Source organism: Petaurus breviceps, unplaced genomic scaffold, assembly GCF_028583685.1.
Source record: "Petaurus breviceps papuanus isolate PSGF00001 unplaced genomic scaffold, PetGlider_PUasm1.0 90639, whole genome shotgun sequence".
NCBI classification, from domain to species: domain Eukaryota; kingdom Metazoa; phylum Chordata; class Mammalia; order Diprotodontia; family Petauridae; genus Petaurus; species Petaurus breviceps.
In genome coordinates, this window is record NW_027187296.1 from 7,795,572 (window position 1) to 7,822,750 (window position 27,179).

General features: G+C 41.6%; 1 protein-coding gene across 6 annotated transcripts in view; it reads left to right on the forward strand.

Moving 5' to 3' along the window:
- Positions 1–14,310: 14,310 nt before the first annotated feature.
- Positions 14,311–27,179, forward strand: part of STIM1 (stromal interaction molecule 1) — a 252,570-nt gene continuing 239,701 nt past the window's right edge. For 5 of the 6 annotated variants that reach the window (XM_069064739.1, XM_069064736.1, XM_069064737.1 and 2 more), the window contains exon 1: positions 14,421–15,456. In XM_069064739.1, the coding sequence (XP_068920840.1) occupies positions 15,348–15,456 (109 nt within the window). In that variant the 5' untranslated portion in view covers positions 14,421–15,347. The other variant, XM_069064734.1, reaches the window with a different exon arrangement.

Consider the following 27,179-nt stretch of genomic DNA (forward strand, 5'->3'; position numbering starts at 1 on the left):
TTCCTCCTTCCAATCCCTCATTAGCTTCTCCTTTAGCAGTTTCTGCCCTTCTCATTCCCTGCCAAACACTACTGTAACAAGTCATGATTTTGTGCTGACAGGCTCTGCTACAAAGTCATGTTCTTTAACCTTACCTGGGTCTTCATTGCTTCCCAGAAGTCCTATTCATTTTTGATTGACTTCCTCTAACAATTCATAAGGTAGTTCTTTTAAATGTTCTCTTTCCTAAAGCATCATCTCCTTTCCCCCACCTTCTCTCAGCAAAGATTTCACTTCCTACTTTAATAACTAGTATTTATCTAGTGCTATAAGGTTTGCAAAGTGCTTTATGAATATTTCATTTTCTGAGAACTCAGTCCATTAATCATGAGCTCCCTTTTTTCCCCTCTTCTACACCTCAAAAACTCTTTGTTTTCACTCATACCTTTCCTGCTTCTCTCTAATCTTGGACAATAAAGTGGCACTTCTCTTTGACTGATTCCTCTACTTGAGGCCTGTATGGTGATTCCTTTCTTCTCCTGGGATCTTGTTCCATGTGTCATTTCAGCATTCTCTTACCACTTGGGGGTCCCCCCTCCCCCCCATATAAATCTACTTAAGTTATCCCTGTTTTTAAAAAAATCATCACCTTGATCCTGTTGTCTCCTCAAGCTATGGTGTTATATCTCTGTTCCCTCAGAGAAAGTAGTCTCCATTTGTTCACTTCCCACTCATTCCCCAACTCTGTGCTTTGTGGCCTCCTGTCCCAACTATTCTTTTGAAACCGCTCTCTCTAAGTTCACCAGTCTCTTCTTAGTTGCCAAATCCAGTAGTCTTTTCTCAGTTCTCATTCTCTTTGACCTTTCTGTAACATCTGACACTCTTGCCATCCCCTGCTTTCCAGATGCCCTTTTTTTCTTTGACTTCCCTGATGTGACTCCTTCTCTTCTTCCCAGTGTTAGCATGTACTGTAGAGTTTTTCTGCCAGCCCCTACTAGAACTGACAGACCCAGTCCCCAGAGGGCAGCTATTATATCCCTATGGGCCCTGTGGTTAATTCTCAGAGTTTGGAGGATGTCTTTTTTTTTTTTTTAGCACTATAGCTTAGAAGCCCCCTAGAGCATATGTTTTCCCCATGATTATCAGCTGATATCAGTCAAGCAGACTTTAATTCATTTTAGAAACTGATATTTACTTCAGTGGTATAATAGATACAAACAGAGCTCCTCTCTTCAGTTAAAAAAATCTGTGACACATCCAGTTATTCCACTAGTCAATCTATTTTTCATCACTGCATCCAGTATATCTTTGGCTCAGTGTGAACAGTGCTACCAGCTGTTGCTGTCCCAAGGACAATTCTTGTATGCTGGTGAAAAGTAAAAAAAAAAAAAAATGGTCCTCTGAAGTGCACAAGGTCCTCCTCTGGACAAGGAGTGGGGATGGGTGGGAAGGAAAAGACCAAGGTCAAAGACTAAGGCATTCTCTTCTACCCTTACCCCAATCAGTTCTTTCTCTGTGTCTTGCCCAGAGGTTTTTCTCCACTTCCAGATTCCAGATTATCTTCACTGCTAGAAGTTTGGTTCTCTGGGTTCTGAACTGATCTGTTATTCTATGGATTCAACTTCAGGGTATGAACAAATTTCAGTTAATATGAACAGACTTCCTGTCAAACCTAGTTGCAATATTTGAGATGTTCACTTGACTAATGTTTAACATGATTGTTAAATCATATATTAAATATATTAAATAAATATATTAAATAATGTTTAACAGCTATCTGTAGAACCTATATAGGTTGCATATCACCATGGGGGAGGACAAGGAGGGGGAAAATTTTGGAACTCAAGGGATTGTGGAACTGAATGTTGCAAACTAAAAGTAAATAAATAAAAAATTTAAAAAAGAAATATTTGAGTTGTTCAAGCCTTGTTCATACTTAGTTCACCTCTCTGATTACTGAGTCAACACTTCTCCATGGGTCCTCACTTAATAAAAGTATCAGAACTGGGGGGGGGGAGGGTGATTTCAATCCCCCATCTTTACAACAGAATCTCAGAAAGGGACCCAGTAGCCATCTAATCCAACTCATACATGAAAAGAATCCTCATTATAATATGCCTAAGTGGTTGTCCAGTGTCTGCTTCAAGACCTCCAAGGAGGAAACCATGACTTCTCTAGGATGCCTATTTTCTCTCTCTCTCGCTCATGAATACTTTATTTGCCAGGTGAAGGATCTTTGTGGTCCCCATACCTGCTTGTCCCAAGTATCTCACGCCACTGTCCCCTCCCAAATACATGTGTATACATATATAGATTTATACAATATTATATATGCATATATTATCTATCTACTGTACAGTATTTATAGGTACAAGAGAGATAGGCTTAAAAACAGTAACTAATTAGATTAACAGCTATGTCCTCTCCCCTGTCCTCATTCTTCCTCATTCTACAAAAAAGCCAGCAAAATCCAAGGTGTGGTATTTTAAATAGCAAAGAAAAATAAGTATGGTTAGGGCTACATTAGAAGAAAGGCAAGAGAGCACTGGACTGAGACTTGGGAGACTTGAGTTCAACGCCCAGCTCTTCCCCTAAGTAGCTATTTATGACCTTGGGCAAAGCTGGCCTCCTCCCTCTATCTGGCTGATCCCAAAGGTCCTATCACTAACATGCTTGGAGATGGAAGGCCCAGATGATCAGCAGTCAGTGTCTTGTATACAGTAATCACTTAAACAATGCTGATGAAGCTGGTTTTCTTGGGTACCACCACTTTGGGTTCTGGTAATGCTAACCTGCTACAATCAGCTGAAATGGGGGTCAGGAGTGGGCTGGAGGCTGGGGTTGAGGTACAGGGGATCTTTTTATCTCCTCTTCTGCTTTTGCTATGGAGTATAAAACTGGCTGTTATTTTCTAGCTAGCCACTAGGGCAGCAAGTGGAATGAGCTGCTGCCAGACTATACCCTCTGGGGTTAGGTAAGCAGCCCAGGCACCATTGCTCACCTGGTGGCAGTTAACCTAGATGGTACTTAGGAGGAAATCAATAGCCTTGTGGCCGGGTGATTGGGACTGGACCTGTGATGTCACTGGCAGAGAGGGAAAGCCCATCCAGTTGAGGAGAGTTCCTCCACAAGGGCAGATTCCCACCTGTCTCAGTGAGAGGTCAAGTGACTTGTCCAGGGTCACAAAGTCAGGTTGGATCAGACACAGGACTGAAACCTAGGCCTTCCTGGCTTCAATGTCTGATTTTCTATCTGACATGCTACCTCTTGATTTTTAGCTTGACATCAAGGAAAACCTTCCTAACAAACTAACCTGTACCAAAGGAAGATGATGGGTGACTTTACAGGATAGTGGGCTCCAGGGGCCTAGGGGAGAGGGGGGCTCTCCTAGCAGGATATTGATGACCATTTGTCAGGAATCTTAGGCAAGTATTGGAAAAAAAATGCCTTCTGCCATCCTTTCAGATAGACTGGCTCTGCTCTAGGAGGAGACATCCCATTCATTCCCCCTTTTCCCACTCTGTGGGGAGAAACCTCTAGGAAACAGGGTGTGGTCACTAGTCTCTTGGGGACTGAAAGGAGGGAAGAAGATCACAGACAGCCACTCCCCCCAACACTTCCTAGTCCGGGGTTGCCTGTCAGAGAGAGATCCTAGGACTCTTATGCCACTCTGAGTCCACTTGTTTGTTGGTCTCTTAGAAGCTGGCATTACACTGATTCAGATAAAGTTAAAAGCACCCAGTTTGGCCCAGCCCAGTGTAACACCAATCAACACAGCACACCTGAGGGCCTCTATGAATGATTTTAAGGGTCTAATTGAAAGGCATAATGAATACTCTATTTATTAAAAAACTAAACCTTATTAAATAAACTAAAGCATAACAATTCATAACAACATAACTTATTTCTAAGGTGGTCACATGGTCTTAAACAAAATGTATCATCCAGTATATAATATAACACAACAGTCAGGACGTAACATAGCACACAGCATATTTCATTGTATTCAGTATGTTTTATAGCATGCCCCAAAATGCTTGTTTAATCAGGGGGTCCCAGACCAGGGTCTTTCCTAGCACAACACATCCTTAAGGGGTACCAGAAAATGCCACACACTCCACTCGTAGGTCCTAGTAGGTTACAGTTCGCTCAATCAAAATACAGTGTCTAAATTCTTATAGGGGGGGGGGCGGTGTCCTTTCCAAGCTGTTGTTACAGGCTCCCACCTCCCACCTCCCACTCTCTCACTGTGCTTGCCTTGCTACAAAGTTTTCATCTTGACTTTTAATTCTGCCCTGTGGCTCCTCCTTTTCCTGCAGGGCTGTGGGCCAACTGCTTCCAGCTCCTACATGGATCCTGATGCAGGCAGCTCTCTGCTGCTGCTCCTTATTTCAGTTCACAGGGAAGGGACTGCTCCACTCTAAGCTTTCCCTGCTCCAGTCTGATAGCAGACTCTAGGGGCTCCTGCGGCTAGCTTCTGTCTCTGGGAAAAGCTTAACAGGGCAACAATATTTACACACATTACCATCACCACCATCCACCATCTCAATTCACTTTCAAAGCCCAGATGCACCTTGATAACAGGCCTTAAAATGGGTTTAAGCTAAGCCTCCTTCCCGACCTTTAGCTCAATTCACTTTCACAACCTAGAGGCTCCTTTAGCCAGTCTCTGTCGCTGCTGCCACTAGCCTTCTCAATGCTCCACCCTCACTCATTTTCTTCTTCACACTAGAAGAAGCTCAATGCTCAATGTTCATTTTCTTCCTCTGGGTTCACATTCATAGCTGGAGGCCCCGTAACAAAGGTCACCTGGTATCTTGTTCAGGAAATCAAAAGTTCTCAGGAACAAGCCCTGAGGCCATAGCAATCTTCCAGTTTATATAAGGTTTTACTTGGCAGCTGATTGGCTCAGCCCAGAGAGTCCACATGCTCCAAAATTCAGCACCTGATTGGCTTAGTGCCCAAAGGCATGAAAGTGGTGCCTCAGCACCTAATGTGTTAAGGCCTTCAGATGTTTACAATTTAGCTTGAGGTTGGGGAAACTGAATTCCAAAAGAAAAACAACAAAAATCTCACTTTGCCTTCCTTCTCTCTTTCCCTTTTCTCTCTCTTTGTGTGTGTGTGTGTGGGGGGGTAGGCTTCCCCACTGGGTGCTTGGAATTTTCTCGCTGGTAAATTGGCAAAGGCTGAATCTCAGCACTCTGGCGTTGCCAAGGTTACTCCAGCCCATCCATTCTCTACACCTCAGGATAAGGCAGTCAAGGATGGGGAGGGTTGCCTGTTGAGTATTTTCTCCTTTAGGTTAAATATGCCCAGTTCCTTCAACCAGTCTTCATATTACCTCCCTTCACCATTCTGGTTGGCCTCTTCCATGCACTCTCCAGATTTTTGATGTCCATTTTAAATGATGGTATACAGAACTGAACAAATACTCAAGTTGATTTCTGACGAGGCCAGAGTATAGTGTTACTGTCCTTCCCTATTTCTGAAAGCTCTGTCTCTCTTAATGTGGTCCAAGACCACATAAGCTTTTGTGGCTGCCACATTACATTGCTGAAACTTATTGGGTTGGTAGGCCACTAAAACCTCCAGTATCTTTTTTCAGAACAACTACTATCTATCCTTGCCTCCCCTATTTTATACTAGTAAAGTTGATATTTTGGGGACCCAAGTGTAAAAATTTACATTTATTCTTATTGAATTTGATCTTGTCAGATTCAGTACAATGCTCTAGCCTATCATAATAGTTTTGGATCCTTTAGGTTGTTACTTCTCTGATTCTTTCATCTTAGTAACTTTTAGCAGTTCCCCTGCTGTTTTTCCTCCTACCTTCAATTGTGTTCAACAAGATTCTTTTTAAGCTTTTTTTGTCTTTTTGGAGGGGGAAAGGCAGGGCAATTGGGGTTGGGGTTGGGTTAAATGACTTGCCCAAGATCACACAGCTAGTAAGTGTTAAGTGTCTGAGGCCACATTTGAATTCAGGTCCTTCTGACTCCAAGGGACAGTGCTCTGTTCACTGCGCCACCTAGTTGCCCGAACAAGACTATTCTTGACTTTATCTTCTCATTCTATATTCTCAGTCTTGGCAATCTCACCCATCCCCTTTTCTTCAATCATTGCCTCCTTGCTGACGACTCATAGGCTTATAGATATAGAACTAGAAGGGATCCTAGAGGTCTTTTAGTACAGCCCTCTAATGATACAGATGAGGAAGTTGAGATCCATAGAAGTTAATTAACTTGGCCAAGGTTATAAGATCGTAAGTGACTCCCAAATCTCTTATCCCAACCTCTTGTCCTCCTTCCCCAAGACAGCAAACAATCTGATATAGGTTATACATGTACAATCATATTAATCAGAGTTCCATATTAGTCATGTTATGAAAGAAGAATCAGACCAAAAGGAAAAACCACAAGAAAGAAAAAACAAAAAACAAAAAGGTAAAAATAATATGCTTTGATCTGCATTCAGATTCCATAGTTCTTTCTCCAGATGTGGATAGCAGTTTCCATTGTGAGTCTTTTGGAATTGTCTTGGATTATTTATATTGCCGAGAAGAGCTAAGTCTATCATAGATTATCATTGCACAACTGTATTGTGTACAATGTTCTCCTAGTTCTGCTCACTTCACTCAGCATCAGTTCATATAAGTCTTTCCAGGCTTTTCTGAAATCTACTTGCTCATCATTTCTTATATAGCACAATAGTATTCCATTACATTCATATACTACAACTTGTTCAGCCATTCCCCAATTGATGGGCCTTGATGCCATTTTTGTTGAAGCATCTGACAACATTGCTGAAAACATCATGTATGAGAGCAAGCACACAGCCATGCTTCACTCCATTGGTGACTGGGAAAACATGAAAGCATTGTCCTTTATCCAGAACCAGTGTAAGCATACCATCATGAAACTGGAGTACAGTACTGATGAACTTCTCTGGGCAACCAAATCTTGACATGATCTTCCAGAAGCCCTCACAACTGATAGTATCAAAGGCCATGGTCAGGTTGATGAATGTTGTGTAAAGACCTCCTGTCATTTCTCCTGGAGTTGTCAGGCAGCAAACACTGTGAGGACTGTTCCTCAGCCCTTTCTGAAGCCACACTGACTCTTGGGTAGATGATCATCTACCAGCACAGCTGATAGTAAGACTCTGGGAAGAATCTTGTCAGCAGTGACTGAGTGCCAGCTGTGATTGTCACAAGACAACCTGTTTCCTTTTCCTTTATAGAGATGGACAATGGAGGCATACTTGATCTCCTAGGGGGATATTTTCCTCTTACCATAAAGCTAGAAGATTTTAATCAGTCAGCTTTTGTATGAGCAGTGGACCTTGGAGTGGAGCCTTGGAGATCTCTGCTGGGATGGAATGAGCACCAAGTACTTTGCCAGACAAGAGGAGCCTAATGGCATTCAATACCTCTTCTTCAGTTGGACAGTTGGCTGGAGAGGGATTAACTTCAACCTCAGGTATATGGTCAATGACTTCAGCATTGGTTGATGATGGTCTGTTGAGAACACTATGGAAGTGTTCAGCCCATCTCTCCATGATCAATGTGACTCTATCAATGTTGAGTAGTTGAGATACATCAGAGATCTTTGGTTGGCTTCAGGGCTTCATAGAAGCACTTTTGATTGTTGCTATCAGTATAAAACTGAATCACTGAGCCAAGAATCCGGAATCTCTCTAAACTTGTCTTACACTTTACTTTTGATGGAACTAAATGCTATCTTTTTAGAGACTGATGAACTGTCCTTCTGGTAAACCCTGTGAAATTATTATTTTTCATTTAGCATCTTCTGAATTTCACTATTATTTTCATCAAACCAGTGTTGATGTTTGCAAGTGTTCTGGCCCAGATTCACAAATGTGGTATTGTATACTAAGTATCTGAAAGCTGCCCTCTCTTTTTCTGCTCTGCTGTTGCTAACTGTGTGCCCATTCAGCTTTCCTTCCAGGTCAGCTATAAACTGTTCAGGCATGGAGAAGCTCACTAATCTGTAGCTGTTGAGTCTCTTGACAGTTATTTTGCATTGGGACTTCCATGTTTGTTGAATGTGAATATTTAGCTTGGAGAAGATAAGTCCGTGATTGGTTCAGCACTCTGTGCCTCATATCACCTTTGTCACTCTCACATACTACCTCTCTCTTCTTCTTACAATGACATGGTCTATTAAATGCCAGTGCTTATTTGGAACTATGCTCAAAGGGCCCTATATCTCTAGTCAACCTTTTTGTGACTTCTCAGACAAAATCTCCTTTCTCTGGCTATCACTCCCCTTTGTATATTATCTCTATCATTAGACTGCAAGCTTCATAAGTGTACAGGTTGTTTCACTTTTGTGTTTGTATTTCTGGTGCATAACAGTGGGCACATAGTAGGCACTTAATACATGTTTTTTAATTAAATCACCTGAAAGTGATTCCTCATTTGCCTTTATTCTACTTTGTATTGTATGAAACTTTCATATTTGTCTTATACTCCCTTTGGGAATCCAGATAATTCAATGGATAGAGCTCTAGGCCTGGAGTCAGAAAACCTGAGTTTAGATGTGACTTCAGACCACATATTAACTGTATGGTGTTGGCAAATCACTTAACTTCTGTTTGCCTCAGTTTCCTCATTTGTACAATGTGGATAATAATGGCACCTATGTCCCAGAATTATTGAGGATAAAATGAGATAACTATAGGGGTTCTTTACCTGAAGTCTGTGAACATACTTTAAAAATGTTTTGATAACTATATTTTGATATATTTGGCTTCATTTATAATCCCATGTATTTTATTTTATGCTTTTAAAAACATATTCTGAAAAGTTCACAGAATTCATCAGACTGCCAAAGATGGGGTCCATAAAAAAAGTTGAAAAAAACCAAGCTTCTTATATAGAAGTCATTTTTTCCTTTTATATATATATATATATAAATATATATTATATGTAAGTATATATTTATATATATATAATATATTTCCATATATATATATATACATATATATCCCCTGAGCTGAGCCTAGGACTTTCCATGTAGAAGCTCTTTAATTAATGTCCACTGAATTAAATTTTTTTCCAAGAAAGAAAGAAGTGAGGATTAAGTGACATGATAAATGCAAAAGTGCTTGGTGATTGATCTATGTAAGAGTGATCTACTATTATTAGAGAAGAAAGAGGTCACTATTAGCTGCAGTAGGCAAGGAAGGCTTCCTGGATGTGGTGAGACTAGACTTGGTCCTCAAAGCTTGGCAAGATAGGGATAAATATAGAGAAGGACATTCCAAAGAAGCTGGGATCCAGGGGAAGAGGGAAATCCCATAGAAGAGAGCCACTTAGTAACCTTGTTCATCCAGCAAATGTTTATTAAGTAACTATTATGTATGGAGAGTCCTGTACTAAGTCTTAGAGGAATAAATAAAAAAAGACGCTTTGGACACTGTCTCTTGTGGAAAAGCAACTTGAAGGGGGGTGATGCTGATATCCTGGAACCTTGGAAGTGAATGAAAAATCTACCTTCTCCCTGCTCAGGTCAGTACTTCCTTCCCTGATTGAAATTCCTTGTTAGAAGATGAGTAGGAAGAAGACAGGGACATAGGAAAGCTTTTTCTGTGATCCAGTATGACTTACTTTGATCCGGAGTTGACTCAGTCTTTAACAGGAAGTATTGGAGTTATGCCCAAGGGAGAATTTCCTCCATGATATTGACATTGGAAGGGATAAGCAAGGGAGATTGAGAATTTTGGTTCATAGAATGATAGGATTTAGAACTAAAAGGAACCTCACAGACCATCTAATAAAATTTTTTCATTTTAAAGGATGAGGGAGCTTAGGCCTGAAAAGGTGACTTAGGATCATAGGTTAATAGATTTAAAGCTTTAAGGGACCCAATAAATCATCTGATCCAATCCTTTCTTTTTTTTCATTTTCAATTTACAAGTATGTATTTTCTCTTTCTTCCAAACTGGAAAACTAAACAAAACAAAATATCCTTGTTACAAATATGTGTAGTCAAACAAAACAGATTCCTACATTGACCATGCCCAAAAACATATGTCTTATTCTGCATTTTGAGTCTCGTCTGGAAGTGGGCACCATGTGTCACTATCAGATGCCTCGAATCACACAAACCTCTCTTTTTACAGAGGAAAAAACTGAAGTCCAGACAGGCTAAGTTGCCCAAGGTCAAGACAGTAGGAATTGGCACAGATGACCTGAATTCAGGTCCTCTCAGTTCAAATCCCCAGATTATTTGACTGAACTATGCTGTCTTTCCTGTCTTCTACCCTGAAGCATAAGGGAAGGGCCTTTGCCTGGAGGCAGAGGGATTGGTAAAAAGATAGAAATCTGGTAGAGGCCATAAACTCTTGCCATGAAGATTAGGCCCAAGTTCATTTTGCTTGCCTTTCCTCCTATCTCCAGCCAAGTTAAACTAAGCTAAACTGATTATCAATCTGCAGTACCTGTTCAAGACACAAATACTAATTGGATGGATTCCATCGACTGCTCATCCACCTGTGTCATAGCCTGTTTAACAGTCATCTTACTCTTTCTCACATCTTAAAATGAGGATATTTTTACTGTGTGGCAGCTAAGGTCCTTTCCAGTTCTAAATCCTATGATTCTATGAATTCTGTGATTGTTGCTCTTCATCCTTCATTCTCGAAGAGGACCAATGACATCACAAGGATGTGTTGACTTGCTCTTGAATTGGATTTAAGTGAGGCAGAGCTGCGCAAAGTCTCCTTCAGAATCACTGAAATCTCGTGAAGACAAAAGGCAAGACTGGGGATGGCGCAGGATGTGATTCTATGACGGAATAAGGAGTAAGGTGTAACTGGAGATAACGGTAAGGAGACTACAGACCTCATTCTTTTTCCAGCTCAGTCACAGATGCAAGCTGCTGCTTTGGGCACCAGGGGGCATCACATGCACTATAGTTGGAGAGTGGAAGCAGTCCTCAGGATGGCAGCTTTCCGATTCTCCCTATAAACCTAGGCTTCAATCATTTAATGGATCTGTGCTCTCATTTTGGACGATCACTCCATTAGTGCAGATCTGGACCCCTCTCTGAGTTCTCCTTTGTGGGATTCTTGTCCTCATGCTCCCTTAAACCCTCAATAACTGAAGAACTGTTTTGAATTCTTTTAATATTCTGTAGGTTCCTCTGCAGCACTCAGATTGTCCATCTGTTATCTCTCTCACTTTTGTTACAGGACAAGAGAATCTCCTTTTCTGAACCCATATTTCCTGTATGATGTTCACTACACAGCATGGTGTAGTGGATAAAGAACGTCCTAGAGGCCAGAAGGATCTGGGTTCAAGTTCTGCCCCTGACCCATACTGCCTTGTCAAACTCTGGGCAAGTCACTAACCTCTCAATTTTCTAGGTAAGCCTAAAACTACAAATTGTCAGTCTGCATTACTAGAAGGAATTTCCTCACCTGGAGCTCTTCATACCATTGAAATGATAGATCCATTCCTGTTATCATGTAACTTCTTGCATAGAAGTCACCATTGCTAATATGTGGTAGCCTAGCTATATTATGGGCATACAAGATTCCTGCCATAGAGAAAACTGTCCAACAATCTCATAATTATAAATATCAAATGAGATAATACTTATAAAGGGTTTTTCAGACCTTAAAGCACTATAGAAAGCTAACTTTTGCAATTATTAATAGCCAGCATTTGTATAATACTTTAAGATTTAGAAAGCACTTTTATATTTTCTCATTTATAATAAGTAGTTGTTATTATCATCATTATTATAATCAGGAAAGCATAAAATGGGTACATGTGTCTTGGTTAAAGAGGTTTCATAGTCTCATGGTAGATCACTTGTGAAGAGTCCAAATGGAAGAGGGATCCTCTATGGATGGTGCATTTCTACAACTGTTCCTGTTTTTGGTTAACACTGTGTCCTTAAAGTCCCAGAATACTAGAGCCTCCTCGGTGAGAGCCAAGGATATTCAGAAGAGCTTAATCTAGCAAACTGCATGAAAAAAAATTTAAATGTCTGTTGTACAAAACTGTGGCAAGTAGTTAGACAGGCAGACCATGGTGTTAGTCCCACATCAAAATCTCTGAAGATTCAATATTGTGGGTGATCCCTAAGCCTTAATAATAACTTCTATTTCTGTAGTACTTTCTTCACAATAGTTCTGTGAGGAAAGGAGTGCGTGATTAGCCCCATTTTGTGGATGAGGAAACTGGACTACAGAGAGCAAAGGGACTTTCCTCAAGGACATATAGTTAGTAGGAAAGCTGACCTCAATTTCAGTAGAGGAAGCCAGAATTTAAACCTGGCTCCGATGACTCTCTAAAGCCAGTGTACTCTATTAAACTACAACTGCTGCTTCCACTATCCCCATTTATGTCCTGTCCACTAGAAGAATGTAAGCTCCTCAAGGGCAGGAGCTGCTTCAAGTTTGTCTTTGTCTTCCTAGCACCTAAACCAGTGCCTTGAATGTAGTGGGAACTTAGTAAATGAATGTTTGTTTAATGGAATATTACATCTATACCCTTCAGCATTAGAACTGGTTGGTAATCATAATATCCCTTCATATCTGTGAAGTGCTTTATCAGTTTTTCTTTTAATATTTTAAAAATATTTTATTGATATCATCTGGATTTCCTCTATAACAAAGAATTTTAGTTTTATCAGTTTTCAAAGCATTTTCCTATCTATTACTTCCTTTTGCTCTTCACAATTGCCCAATAAGGAAGGCGGCTCAGGTGTCATTCTCTCCATTTTACTCTCCTTTTACTAGATTGCAAGACAGAGGGCAGGAAGCATGACTTATTAAACTGTTATCTGTCCCAGGCCCCACTTTACCGTAGACAATTCTCTCCAATGTTTTCTTATCTGTAAGTTACTCAGGACTTGGCCAGTTTTATTCTGAGGCAAGTCTTTGTATCACTGAGACTAGTACCAGGCCTTGCACTGTGTAGGTGTTTAAAAAATGCTCTTTGGGGGTAGCCAGGTAGAACAGCGAGTAAGAGCACCAGCTCCAGTGTGGGGATGACCTGGGGATCGAATTCGGGCTCAGACACTTAGCACCCACCCAGAAACACCTGGCTGTGTAACCTTGAGCAAGTTACTTAACCCTGATTGCTTTAAAAAAGAAAATGCTCTTTGAAGGCATGAATGGGATATTGTCTCACCCTGGCCTCATGTTGTTCCGTCTGCCCCAGAAAGATGGCAAGTGTCTGACCACGAGGCCTCCATCATTATTGTTTTTATCTTTCTTTGCCTCCTCAGCGTTTACCTGTGTACCTGACAAAATAGTAAGCTCTTAATAAATGCTTATTGACTGACAAGGGGGAGCACATCAGAAAAGAGAAAGCAGATGGTTGGCTCATAGCAGAATTCAGCCTACCACATCTGGAATAAAATTAAAAATTCCCATGTCCTCTCCAATAGGGAAAAGATACTTTTCCCCTTTAGCAACTGGCAATATTTACCCTAGAAAACCTCGATAATAATATTCAAAGGATTGTCTTTAGCTGAACCCCATTACAAGCTCAGGCACGTGCCTGGCCCTGAAGCTCCTCCACGTGTCCACTAGCGGGCGCTGGCTCAAGGCGCCGCCGTGAGAACGAGGTGAGATCTGATTGGTTAGGAAGCTCCGACGGTGGGTGGATCCCCGAGGCCGGTCGTGAAGAGGAAGCGTGCTCTCATTGGTTACGGAGTGCGGAGGAGTGGGCGAGGCTTTGAGAAACCGGCCGGCGGGCAGGCGGGAGCGCGCGGCGGTAGCGCGCTGGGCCGGACCGTTGTCGCCTCTGCCATCTGGGTGGTGGCCTACACGGTATCGGGGAGGGAGGAAGAGGTCCTAGTCCCGGTCCCATCCTGTCATATTCAATTTCCTGGGCCCCGTGGGGGCGGGGTCATCGGCTGAAGCAAACTCTCGGTTTCCCGCCCCACGGCGAGGTGGTTATCGCGGGAGAGCCCATTCACTGTGGGGGAAGGGGAGGGCTCCTGGAACGGCTCGTTGTGCGGAGCCGGCGCAAGGGGGAAGAGACCACTGTGTGTGGGTGGTGGTGGTAGGGTAGAGGGATTTCTGAAGTATCCCCTGGTAGAGTAAGGACTTAGAGCTCTAGTACAAGGAAGGAGCGACCGGGGCCTGGACTGGGGTACAACCGTAGCAACCCAGAAAAGGCCTGTCCCAGTGGAGGCCTGCAGTACTGGGGGCTACCCAGGAGGAAGCTGGCCACAGCAGGGTTATCCGGGGAGAGTGGCTCGGTTAGGTGGACAAGGGGCGGTGCTTGTATGCTAGGTCATCCGGGATAGGCCGGCCCTGTAGGAGGGGGCGGGGCTCCAGTTCCTTCTCCTCCGCCCCCTCTCCCCCGCCCGGCCTGCGCTCAATTTGGGGAGGGCTTTGGGATCCGGGAGCTGTTCTGCCCTAGACTACCTACCCTGTCCAGGGCCGGGCCGGTCAGTGCTGTGCTCAGCGGGGCTGAAGGGGCTGGGACTGTACAAAAAGCTCGGGGCGGGCTGCAGCTGAGGCTGCTGCTGCCCTTCGTGGTGGGCGCCAAGCCAGACATACGTGGTGGTGGTGGTGGGGCACTTAGTCCAGTTCTCTGACCAGCTTGGCCCGTAGGTCAGTGCGTTCCTTGGGAGGGTTGAGCCAGGACCGGTCTCAGGGATCGAACACCCTGAACTTTGGATCCCGTCCCTTCTGGCCAGGAGAGCATCCTGGAATCTCTTTGGGGGCTAGGGTCCGTCGAGAGCAGTGGTTCCTCTTATCCCGCATTTTCTAGTCCCCTGGCGCTGCATTAAGCTTGCTAGCGTGTGAACCCCGTGGCCTTCCAGGTGGGGAGGTGGGGGGCGGTTGTTGCGGGCGGCGACGCGGCTGACACGGCCTCCACAGGCTCCCTCCCTCCCTCCTTAAACTCTCCGGAAGCGGCAAGTGCTCTGGGAGGGGGGAGGGGGTTGTAAAGCAGCTGCGAGGAGTTGGAGCGCCCAGGCGGTCGCTGCCGCTCGCTGCGGGCAGAATTAGGCTGACCGAGACGGGGGCCTGGCTCTGGATACCCTCACCCCCGGCTCGGAGAGCCTGACCTTTACCGATAGCGGCCGCTGGCAGGACAGACACACTTGACAGTGTTCTGGGACTCGAGGGGAAGCTGCGAAGCCCCAGGACTTTGAGGCGTGCCCGGAGCTAGCAGGGGATCATCTGCGGGCTTAGGGTACGAGGAACCCCAATACTTGACTTTCACCCTCTTGCCCTCTTCCTGCCCAGCTTGGGGCTGCGGAGGTGCCTTGGGAGGCTGAGAGCGGGAGCAGCGGCGTGGGCTGAGGGCCGGGCTAGGCCGAATGCAGAAGGAGAGGGCGTCCAAGCTCCCCTTACCGGCCGCGTAGCCTTCAGCCATGGATGTGACCCCCAGCCTGGCAGTCTGGCTCTTATCGGTGCTCCTTCTGCACCATGGTCAGGGAGAGAAGCCTCCAGGAACCAGCCCCGAGGAATCAGCAGTGGCAGGTAAGGCATGGGGGCTGAGAAATGGAGGCTGCCGCTGGTTTGGTGGCGGGGGGGGGGGGGGGCCCGGGGGGGGGGGCGGAGTTGGCCTTAAAGTCTCTCCTCCAAAATTCGTAGAGAAATGACCTTCTGGCCTCTGCTACTTTTTTAGACGCTCAGAAATGCCTCACCTCTGTTAAGAATTCGTCTTTTAATGCTCTACAGAATGCTTTGCGTTTGGTGTTAAAGGGGCCCTCCTTGCCTCAGTGACTTCAAGACCCCTTCCCAGTATGCAGTGTCCAGGAAAAATGATTTAGATGAAAGACTAGTAGCAAGGACAGCCATCTATAATAGGTTTAAGCGCTACCAGCTTTGAGGAATAGTCTGCCTTGTGGTTAAAGAAACCAGCTCAGAGGGATCATGTCCCATCTCTCCCAGGAAGGCCACCTCTTTTAACGTAAGCGCTTTCTTCCTTGACATCCTCTACAGAGCCTGTTTTCTCTTAAGTTCTGTGGTTTTCCCTTGACTTTGTCATGCAAGCAGTTAGCCAACCCTGAGAGCAACCTGAAAGTGAGATTCCTGGTGAGGGGGTTGTTGTAAGGAAGAGCTCAGAGCTCCCTCTCAGCGCTTTATTGGAGAGCATTACAATTATGGCTTGTTTATGAGTCCTGGTTTTCTTTTCTAGGCTTACAGGTCTTTGTCTGGGAGTAGTACTAATGCTGTTGCAAAGAACATTCATTTAATTTAGTTGATTTTACAGTGAGTTCAGGAGGTGAAAAAATAATTCTCCTTCTTTCTTCCCACTTCCACAGGGGTTCTCTTAGAACCATGGCCCCAGCTGGCCTGGGACATTCAGATTTATCACCCTGCATAGGCACTGAACTCTGAGAGCTGGGAGAGTGCATGGGCTGGGTTTGATGGTGATCTTAGGGTGTCTGGGCCCCCTCTGTTAGCAGTATGAAAAAGGAATGTAGCTCATGGTTTCATGAGAGCTGCAGAACTGCTGTTGTCATATGGAGGAGTGGGATTTAGAGTCTTTTATTTTGTCCTGTGGCTCTCTGAACTTTTCGTGCTGGAATAGGATTCAAGACTCTCCCCCAAGAGTAGGAGTGTCTATCTAGTTACCAAATGGAGTGCACCTTATGAAAAGGGCTTCTCTGATTTGGACAGATAGGCCCTTGAGGTCAGTCCATCCACTTGTTGTTGATAATTGCTTTATAAATAGACTCTTAATGTATGTAATACCTACCCGGCTATGCTACAGACCCCTACTTCTCCTGAATAATGTTGCTCACTCAGGGCTGTTGGGTGATCAGTAGCCTGCACAGAGGTAAGATTATGAAGTAGGCAAATGGTGAACCATCAGGGATCAGAGCCTTAATCTAATGAAGTGCTGTTGAAGGCAGAAGCAGTAGTTTTTTTTCCCCCTTTATGAGAGGCAGTGGGGTAAACATTGCTTAAAATAATATTTTAGAGGCTGCAGCTTATTCTACTCGGCTTATAACTGGTCCTGCTAGACCCTAGCCCACCCTACCTACAGACCTTTTAGTGTTCTTTACAGCTTCATAAATGAACTTTGACGTTTTCTACATCTGAGTCTAGAACTTTCATTTTTGGTCTTAAATTATTGTGAGACTGCCTCCCTCCCCTCCAGCCAGGTTGTTGTAAACTGCAGGCACTAACTATACAGTACTAGGTGCACAGATTACTATTGTTCTTTTATATAGCTTTATCTAGGAACTGGGGTTCAGGCTGGTTGAATGGGGGAAAGTACTAGATTTGGAGTGAGGATACTGGGTTTGAATCCTAGCCCTTTTGCTTACTAGCTATGGGAACATGGACATCTCATCTAGCCTCTCTTAACTTTTTTGTTTCATTTTTCGTAATTTGTTGTTCAGTCATTTCTGGCTCTTTGTGACCCCATTTTGGGTTTTCTTGGTAAAGATATTAGGAGTGGTTTGCCATTTTCTTCTCCAGCTTATTTTAGAGATAAGGGACTGAAGCAAAATAGGTTAAGTGACTTGCTCAGGGTCACACATTAAGTATCAGATCAGATTTGAATTCAGGAAAATGAGTCTTCTTGACTCCAGGCTTGGCACCTCCATTGGGGCACCTAGCTACCCTTGTTTCTCTGTAAAGTGAGGGTAATTAAAACTTGCACTACTTTCTTCATAGAGTTGTGAAGAAAGTACTGTATAAATCTTAATATACTTCAATAGATCTGTTATTTCATAAATATGAAGTGGTGGTTATTTATATTGAGTATCTGACTTTAGTTTTTTCCTGGGGAGAGGGGAAGCAGTTAACTATGTCCTACAGGAAAGCCTCCCCAACCCCTCTTAATTCCAGTGCCTTCCCTCTGTTAATTATTTCCTGTTTATCCTGTATATAGCTTGTTTTATATATGTTTCTTTGCATGTTGTCTACCTCTCCTCCCCATTAGATTATAAGCTCTTGGAGGGCAGGGACTGTCTTTTATCTCTTTTTATATCCCAATACTTAGCACAGTGCCTGGCATATAGTAGGCTCTTAATAAATGTGTATTGATTGATTGATTGAACAGTCATACAAAGGTACCTGGAGGAGGTGCTAGTTGCAGCACTACTTGAAATAGCTTGGGAGGGAAGATTACTTTAGTTTTTCTCTGTGCCCCTCAGAATGCCAGGAAGGCAACTGCACTTCTCAGAGTTCCATGGCAGTTAAGGAATCTGTTTTGAGAATAACTTGCTATCTATTTTGCAATGCCTCTTTCTCTTATTGGACCTACCTTGGGCAGATGAATCTGTGGATGGGGGTGACCTTGTTTGGCCTGTGTGAACTTGGCTTGATCTGGAGAAGTTGGTGTTTTCCTGATTAGAATAAGGCTTGGAGCTTTTTGTATGCAGGTGGTGCCAGTTGGAGAGATGACAGTGTGAGGGAACCAGGGATCTCATCTTCTGCCCTGGAAAATGATCCCAGTTCTTCTTGTTCGTTTTAGTGCTGTGTAACTCCTGCCTTTCTTATCTATCAAGATGGCAAGACTAGGAAGTGACCAGAGATATAGGTTTGCTTTCTCAGCCTTAAACTTTTTTCTTCTAGTCGTGTGTGTGTGTGTGTGTGTGTGTGTGTGTGTGTGTGTGTGTGTGTGTGTGTGTGTGGTTTTCAAGATAATGGTTTTTGTAGACTTTAGTTAAAAAAAAAACCAATTCTTTTATTTAACCGGCATTTGAGGCACAGAAAGATACACCCTTATGAGGAGATTGGTGGGTACAAATGGTGTCCCAGTCCAGGCATTAATGAGATAAGGCCAGCCTTGATAGGTGCACTCAGGTGGATTCTAATTCACTTTCTCAGTATTTCATTGTGCTTTACTCAGCTAGTCCCTAGTCCTTAAAATTTGTTGGAATCTGGTGCTTTCAGCAGGCCAGGCTCTGGGCGCGTCTGCCTTTTGGTCTGAGCATGTCTTTGGGTTCCCAGGAAATTCTAGGGCTTGAATGTGAAGTGTCAGAGTATTAGTGACCAAGTTTGGGAAATCTGGGGATTAGAGGTAGGTTGGAGCAGTGGTTCCAATTCCAATTTATAGCCCTCTAGCTTTGAATTTGGTTGAGACCAAGAGTTGCTGTATATACAACCTTGTCCAAGACTCTAGAGAAAGGGCCTCCTAGGGAGAGGAACATACATTTATAGAGCACAATAAAGGCAGTGTGGTGTGGTGGAAAATCAATAAGTTAACTAAGTTAAGTAGCATTTGCTAAGTACCAGGCACTGTACTAAGTGTTGGGGATACAAAGAAAGGGAAATGAGTCCTTGTCTTTTGTTTTGGCTTTATAGCTTACTACTTGTGTAACTTTGGTTAAGTTCTTGCCTTACTTTGGGCCTATTTTCTCATCTGGAAAATGAGAGATTCGAACTTGAGAATCTCCAAAGTCTCTTCTAGCTCCAACTCTTTGTGTGATCCTTTGCCTATGAAATTGTGCTGAAAGGCAGGCTGGGCTCTTACTTTGGGGCCTCAGTGAAGCAAGTTCCTGGCAGCCCAGCCCATTGCTGACGCCTCCAGCACTATAAATGGCTTTGCCATCTTGGGGGCTGTGCTGTTTTTAGCTCTGGGTGGCTCCCGGAACTGGGCTGGGGCCAAGGGTAAGGGCAGGTGGGTAGAGTTGGAGGGAGAGGGGCAGAGCCTGGAGATAGACTAGGCCAGTCTGACTAGGCTTGCTGTTCTGTTGCTGTTATGGTTCACTGGCCTAGGCTTTAGCTTAAAGGTTGATACTTCCGAGGAGGTGGCTAGGCACCTAGGGGAGCTTGAGCATTTAGTTATTTGCTAGCTAGGAGGAGCTTACCACTTTCAGGAAGCCTGTTCTAACTATTCAGCCTTTCTTTGTCCTTTAATCTTTAAACACTTAGCCTTTATGGCAGGGGACACTAGGTGGCAGGTTTATAGAATCATAGGTTGGGTGGATATGGAAGTAATACCTAATTTATAAAATGGGAGAAGTTGGATTAATAGGCTTGTTAGACTGCTAGATAAAGAATGCTATATAGTCTGCCTGGATTTTTAGCAAAGCTTTTGTCAAAATATGTCATATTATCCTTGTGGACCAGGTGGAGAGAAGTTAGCAAAATGATAGTAAGGTTATAAATATGTGAAACTGGTTTAATTAATTTAATTTAATTTACTTAGTCACTAATGGCATCATATCAACTTGTAGTACTGTCTCTAACAAAGGGCCCTGGGTCTCTCTGCTTGACCTTGTGTTGTTTTAACACTTTTATTGCTAACTTGGATAAAGGCAGAGATGATATGCTTGTTGAATTTGTAGATGACAAAAAACTGTGAGGGACAGCTAATAAATTAGAAGATAATTAAGCTAAAAGGATTTTGGGACAAGCTATTATAATGTTGGGCCAAATCTAGTTGGATGAAATTTAATAGGGATAAATGTAAAGCTTTACCCTTAGATTAAAAAATATATTCCACAAGTGTTTGCGTGAAGTGTGGCTAGATAGAAGTTTATCTGACAAAGGTCTGGGGGCTTTAGTGGAATACAAGTTCATTAAGAGTCATTGGTGTGATACAGCAGTTTAAAAGCTAATGGGATTATGGGGCTGCTAGGTGAGGACCTGAGTTCGGTTTTGGCCTCAGACACTTAACACCCACACACACAAAAAAAACTAGCTGTATCCTTGGGTAAATTACTTAACCCCAATTGCCCTCCAAAAGGCAAAAAAAAAAAAAGCCAATGGGATTTTAGGTTGCTTAAAGACAAACATAGTATAGTTGTCTAGGTCCTGCCAGAGAGGTCCTGCTATACTCAACTGTTGTCAGAACACAGCTAGAATATTGTGTTTGGTTCTGGGTGGCACACTGAATAACTGAGGAGGAGTCCAGGCCTGTAATTCAGACTAACTTTTGTAATGAGTGCCTTTTGTTTGATGAGAATGAGGTGCTAAAAAAAAACATGGTCTCAGTTTACCAGGCTTACTGCTGGTTTATGGAGTCAAGATGAGTACATATGAAGCACTTAACGACCAAGGTTGTATATAGGAATGGCTGCTTTATAGAATAGTCTATAGAGTAGAATAGTATGAAGCTATGGCATACAAGCAGAGAAGAAAATTCTGAATAGATGTGGTTTGCAGACTATATCAAAAGAGTAGGATTAAGGAACCAGCAGTCTGGAGTCATCTGGGAAAGTTTCTTCAGAGAAGATGGGGCTTAAGCTGGGCCCTAAAGGATGGGTAGTAGGATTTAAACAGAGGATAGAAGGAAGGACATACTAGGCTTGTGGGATGATGTATATAGCATTCTTGGGAGGAGGGGAATATTGATGAACCTGATTTGAGCAGGGTCTGCCCTTATCCAGGACCCTGTTGTCCAGACTCTTTTTCCATTCCTTCATAATACCTCATATTTGTATTTATAGCATAGTACTGTTTTCAGAGTCTTTTTGTATCTATTATCTCATTTGATTACAAAGTAGTTTTCTTTGTTTGACATGTTGTTATTTGGAAGAAGGATATGACTTGTTCATCTTGCTCCTGGAGGGCAAAACTAGGCCCAGTGGGTAGAAGTAATAGGGAGGTAGATTTAGGCTTGATTTAAAGAAAAAATTCCCATTCCTTACTCAGAGTGGAATGTTTGCCCTAGGGGGTAATGAATTCTCCATTACTGCAGATCTTCAAGTGATTACTCAGCCTACACTTAGCTGGGATGTTACTAGGGTATTTCTGTCCTGCAAGTGTTATACTAGATGATCTTTAAGGTCTTCTTCAACATTTTATGTTCTAAGCTCCTTCCAGTCTCAGAGTCTGAGCTTCTCTTAGGCAAAGTGGAATTTCTATTAGTTAGTAGGTTGCTAAGTTTGGCTGCCACTGATGCTTCCTGTGGGAAATGATTCCACAGGAAAGCTGACATATTGGCCTCACTAAATAAATGGAGTCAGGGCCTAAATCTAGTTCTTTATCTTCTCCTTAGTCTAACTTTTCAGGCCTCAGGAGAAATAGTCTTCTTCCTAGTCTGAGAGGTGTTATCCACCCAAGTCATTTTATATTAGCCTCCCTTTGGACTCAAAGCCACAACCTATTTAGACTTTTAATTGTTTCAGGTAATCACAGTAATGTCTTCTATTTGTATCTTACCTTCGACTGTTTTCAAAGCACTTTCCTGTCTATTATGCTTTTGTTTGATTCTCACAACATTGCTGTGACATTGGTGAGACAGGTATTGTTTTAAATTTTTTTATCTTAACTTTTTAAAAAAGTTTTGAATTCTAAATTCTATCCCTTCTTTCTTCCCCTTCCCCCTCCCTGAGATGGTGAGCAATGAGACATAGGTTATACATGTGCAATTATGTAAAACATTTCCATATTAGTCATTTTGTACATTTCTAATAAAAGAAAAATAAGAAAGTGAAAAATAGCATGCTTCAGTCTGTATTCAAACAATATCAGCTCTTTCTCTGGAGGCAGATAGTATGCTTCATGATGTCCTTTGGGATTGGCTTGGATCATTGTAGTGCTGAGAATAGCTAAGTCATTCACAGTTCTTCAATATTGCTGTTACTGTGTATAACATCCTCCTGGTTTTGTTTACTTTATTATGCATCAGTTCTTAGAAATCTTTCCATGTTTTTCTGAAATCATCCTGCTTGTTTTTTACAGCACAATAATATTCCATTACTGTCATCTACCATAGTTTCTTTAGCCATTCCCCAATTGTTGGGCATTCTTTCAGTTTCCAATTCTTGGCCACTAGATAAAGAGCTGCTATAAATATTTTTGTACAAATAGGTCCTTTCCCCTTTTCTTGGATGTCTTTGGGATACAGACCTAGCGGTTGGTATTGCTGGATCAAAGGGTATGCACAGTTGTATAGCCCTTTGGGCATAGTTCCAAATTGCTCTCCAGAATGGCTGGATCATTTCACAACTCTACCAACAGTGCATTAGTGTCCTAGTTTTCCCACATCCCCTTTACCATCCAACATTTCCCTTTATTTTTTTTTTGTCATATTAGACAATCTGAGAGATGTGATGTGGTACTTCAGAGTTCTTTTAATTTACATTTCTTTAATCAATAGTGATTTAGAGCATTTTTTCATATGATTATAGATAGCTTTGATTTCTCCATCTGAAAACTGTTCATATCCTTTGACCATTTATCAACTGGGGAATGACTTGTATTTTTATAAATTTGACTCAGTTCTCTATCTGTTTGAGGAATGAGGTCTTTATCAGAGATACTTGTTGCAAAATCCCCTTCCCCTCAGTTTTCTGCTTTCCTTATAATTTTGGTTGCCATTGGTTTTGTTTGGGCAAAAACTTTTAAATTTTATATAATCAGAATAATCTGTTTTACATTTTTCAATACTCTCTATCTTATTTAGTACTAAATTCTTCCCTTATCCATAAATCTGATAAACTATTCTGTGCTCCCCTAATTTGCTTATAGTATCGCCTTTTATATAAATCACATACTCATTTTGACTTTATCTTGGTATACAGTGTGAGATGTTGGTCTATACCTAGTTTCTGCCATACTGCTTTCCAGTTTTCCCAGAAATTTTTGTTAAATGAGTTTTTGTTCCAAAAGCTTGGATCTTTGGGTTTATCATATACTAGATTACTATGGTCATTTACTATAATGTAATTTGTATCTACTCTATTCCACTGATCCACCACTCTATATCTTAGTACTAGATTATTTTGATAATTACTGTTTTATAATACAGTTTGAGATCTGGTACAGTTAGACCACTTCTTTTGCATTTTTTTCATTGATTCCCTTTTATATCCTTGGAACTTTTGTTTTTCCAGATAAATTTTGTTATTATTTTTTCTAGCTCTATAAAATAATTTTTGATAGTATGATTGGTATGGCGCTGAAAAAATTGATTAAGTAGAACTGTCATTTTCATTATATTGGCTTGGCCTTTCCATGAACAATTAATATTTTTCTAATTGTTTAGATCTGTCTTTATTTGTGTGAAAAGTGTTTTGTAATTGTGTTTATATAGTTCCTGGGTTTTTCTTGGCAGGTAGATTCCCAAATATTTTATATTGTCTACAGTTACTTTAAAGAGAATTTCTCTTTCTATCTCTTGTTGCTGGACTTTATTGGTAATATATAGAAATGCTGATGGTTTATGTGGGTTCATTTTATATCCTGCAACTTGGCTAAAATTATTAATAATTTCAAGTAGTTTTTTTTAGTTGATTTGCTAGGATTTTCTAAGTATAACATCATATTATCTGCAAAGAGTAATAGTTTTGTTTCCTTATTGCCTATTCTAATTCTTTTAATTTCTTTTTCTTCTCTTATTGCTATAGCTAACATTTCTAGTACAATATTAAATAATGGAGGTGATAATGAGCATCCTTGCTTCATCCCTGATTGTGTTGGGAAGGCTTCTAGTTTATCTCCATTATAGACAATGCTTGCTGATAGTTTTAGAGAAATATTACTTATCATTTTAAGATAAACTCCCTTTATTCCTATGCTCTCTAGTGTTTTTTAATGGGAATGGGTGCTATATTTTGTCAGAAACTGTTTCTGCATCTATTGAGATAATCATATGATTTGTTGGTTTTGTTATTGATATGGTCAGTTATGCTGATAGTTTTCCTAATATTGAACCAGCCTTGCATTCCTGGTGTAAATCCTATCTGGTCATAATATACAAACCTTGTGATATATTGTTGTCTCTTTTCTAGTATTTTATTTAAATTTTTTTGCATCAATATTCATTAGGGAAATTGGTCTGTAATTTACTTTCTCGGTTTTGCTTCTTCTTGGTTTAGGTATCAGTACCATATTTGTGTAAGACAGGTATTGTTTTTCCCATTTTTACAGATGAGGAAATTTAGGCCAAGAGACTTAGGTTGTCTGATTCTGTGCCAACATTTTGAAGATCATGGAGCTTGGAGCTAAAATGTTAAGAGATGATCTCATCTCACTTTATTTAATAGGGGAGAAAACAGAGTCCTAGGGAGGGAAGTCAATTTGCTCAAGTTTACATAGGGAATAATTACCAGTTCTGCAATTCCATATCACATTTATTTATTTGTCCTCTAAGAAAGATTTCTCTTTATTTTTTGCATTCTTTTAAAAAAAATTCTGAGTTCCAAATTCTCTGCCTACCTCTAACTTCTCCTCAACCCATTGAGAAGGCAAGCAATGTGGTATCAGTTATACATATTAGCCATGTTGCAAAAGAAAAGAATAAAGGAAGGAAATATTCTTTAAAAATTTATTTTTAACATTTTTTTTCTCTTTAAATTTTGAGTTTTGGATTCTCTTTCTCCTTTCCACCTCTCTCCCACCCATTGAGAAGGCAAATAATGTGATAACAATTTTACATGTGAAATCATGCAAAACATTTCCATATTAGCCATATTGTAAAACAAAGCCAAAAAAAAGTGAGAAAATTATACTTCTGTTTGCACTCAGAGTTCATTAGTTCTCCCTCTGAGGTGGAGAGCACTTTTTCATCATGAGTCCTTTGGAATTGTCTTGGATCATTGTATCGATCAGAATAGCCAAGTCTTTCACAGTTGGTCATTACATTATTGCTGTTACTGTGCACAATGATCTTCCTATTCTTCTCACTTCATTTTTTGTTAGATCATATAGGCCTTGTGTAAAGCCAAGCACAAGCAGCTTTCTAGAAGAATGCTACTGTGAACAGCTTTTAAGGTTCTGATTACATACATAGTATAATGAACACTATCCAATAACAAATCAGAGCAAAACATTCACAGTAAATCAAGGTATAGCATTCACAATGTTACAGCTTATCACAGATAATCAAAATACAGCATTTACAACAACTTATCACAGCAATGGCCACATAATTTTCACCACAGTGGTCACATAGTTTTGAACAAAGTATAATCATTTAGTCAATCAATCACTTAGTAACTCAGTCATTCAATCAACTCAATCATTCAGTCATCCTTAAGGAGGCTTGAAGGGTCACAAAATACAAAAGTTCTCCACTCATGGGGCACGCTAAGTTACAATATCAGTTATTACTCAGCACTCTCTTAAGGGGTAGTGTAAAATACACAAGCCATCCACCCCTCAGTCACAAATAAGTCACAATCTTCTCAGTCAGTACACAGTTTCCAAGTAAAGTCTTCTTTCAGCTTGACTTGGGGTGGTCTCTCAGATTCCCTGGATCTCCTTCCATGGTCCCAGCTCCTAGCTGGATTCACCAAACTGTCACCTGGGTTCAAAGGCAGACAACTCCCAGGTCCTTGTCCAGTTCTCTGTGCTGTTCCTGTTCCATGCTGAAGCTCACAGTGTCCAGTCCACCTTAAATCCTTCACAGTCTCTGTTCCCAGGAAGTCAAGGCTCAAAAAAGCCACAAACAGGTCAGTATCAGACACAAAGTGTCAGTATCACAGTTATGCTTCCTCAGTCTTCAGCAGCTCCCAGGAGAAGCTGGTAGCTCCCCAGCAGAAGCTCCAGCTGGTTTCCAGAATCAATATCACTTCACCCAGGTTCCCACAATCAAAATCATTCTCTCCAACCTGGGTCTTTCTTCTTCAGCCTCCTTGGCAGCAGCTGCTTCTGCCTCCCTGAAGCTTATCCCAAGGAGTTCTGATTCTCCCTCTCTGGGGCTTTTCCTTATATACAGTATTGCTTCTCTCTTTTCAGCCCCTTCCTATGATGTCAGCAACAGGAGTTCATACCTTCTGTTTCTTTAACAGAGGCTTAATTTGAACTAGGTGCTAAGTACCTCTTAGCTTTCCAGAACAAAGGGATCTTTAAATTTCATTACCATTACATCTTGCCAAGTTTTTCTGAAACCACCCCCTTCATTATTTCTTATAGCACAAGAGTACTCCATTATAGTCATATACTACAACTTGTTTAGTCATTCCCCAATTAATGAGCATCCCCTCAATTTCCAATTCTTTGCCACCACAAAAAGAGCTTCTATAAATATTTTTATATATATAGGTCCATTCCCCTTTTGTTGGATGTTTTTGGGATATAGACCTGGCAGTGGTATTGCCAAATGAAAGGGTATACACAGTTTTATAGCTTTTTGGGCATAATTTCAGATTATCTTCTAGAATGGTTGGACCATATCCCTACTCTATCCTCAGTTCATTAATATACCATTTTCCTTCATCCCCTCCAGTATTTGTCATTTCCAATAGGTGTGAGTTGGTACCTCAGAGTTTTAACTTTCTTTAATCAGAAGTGATTTAGAGCATTTTTCATGTACCTATAGATAACTTTGATTTCTTCTTTTGAAGATT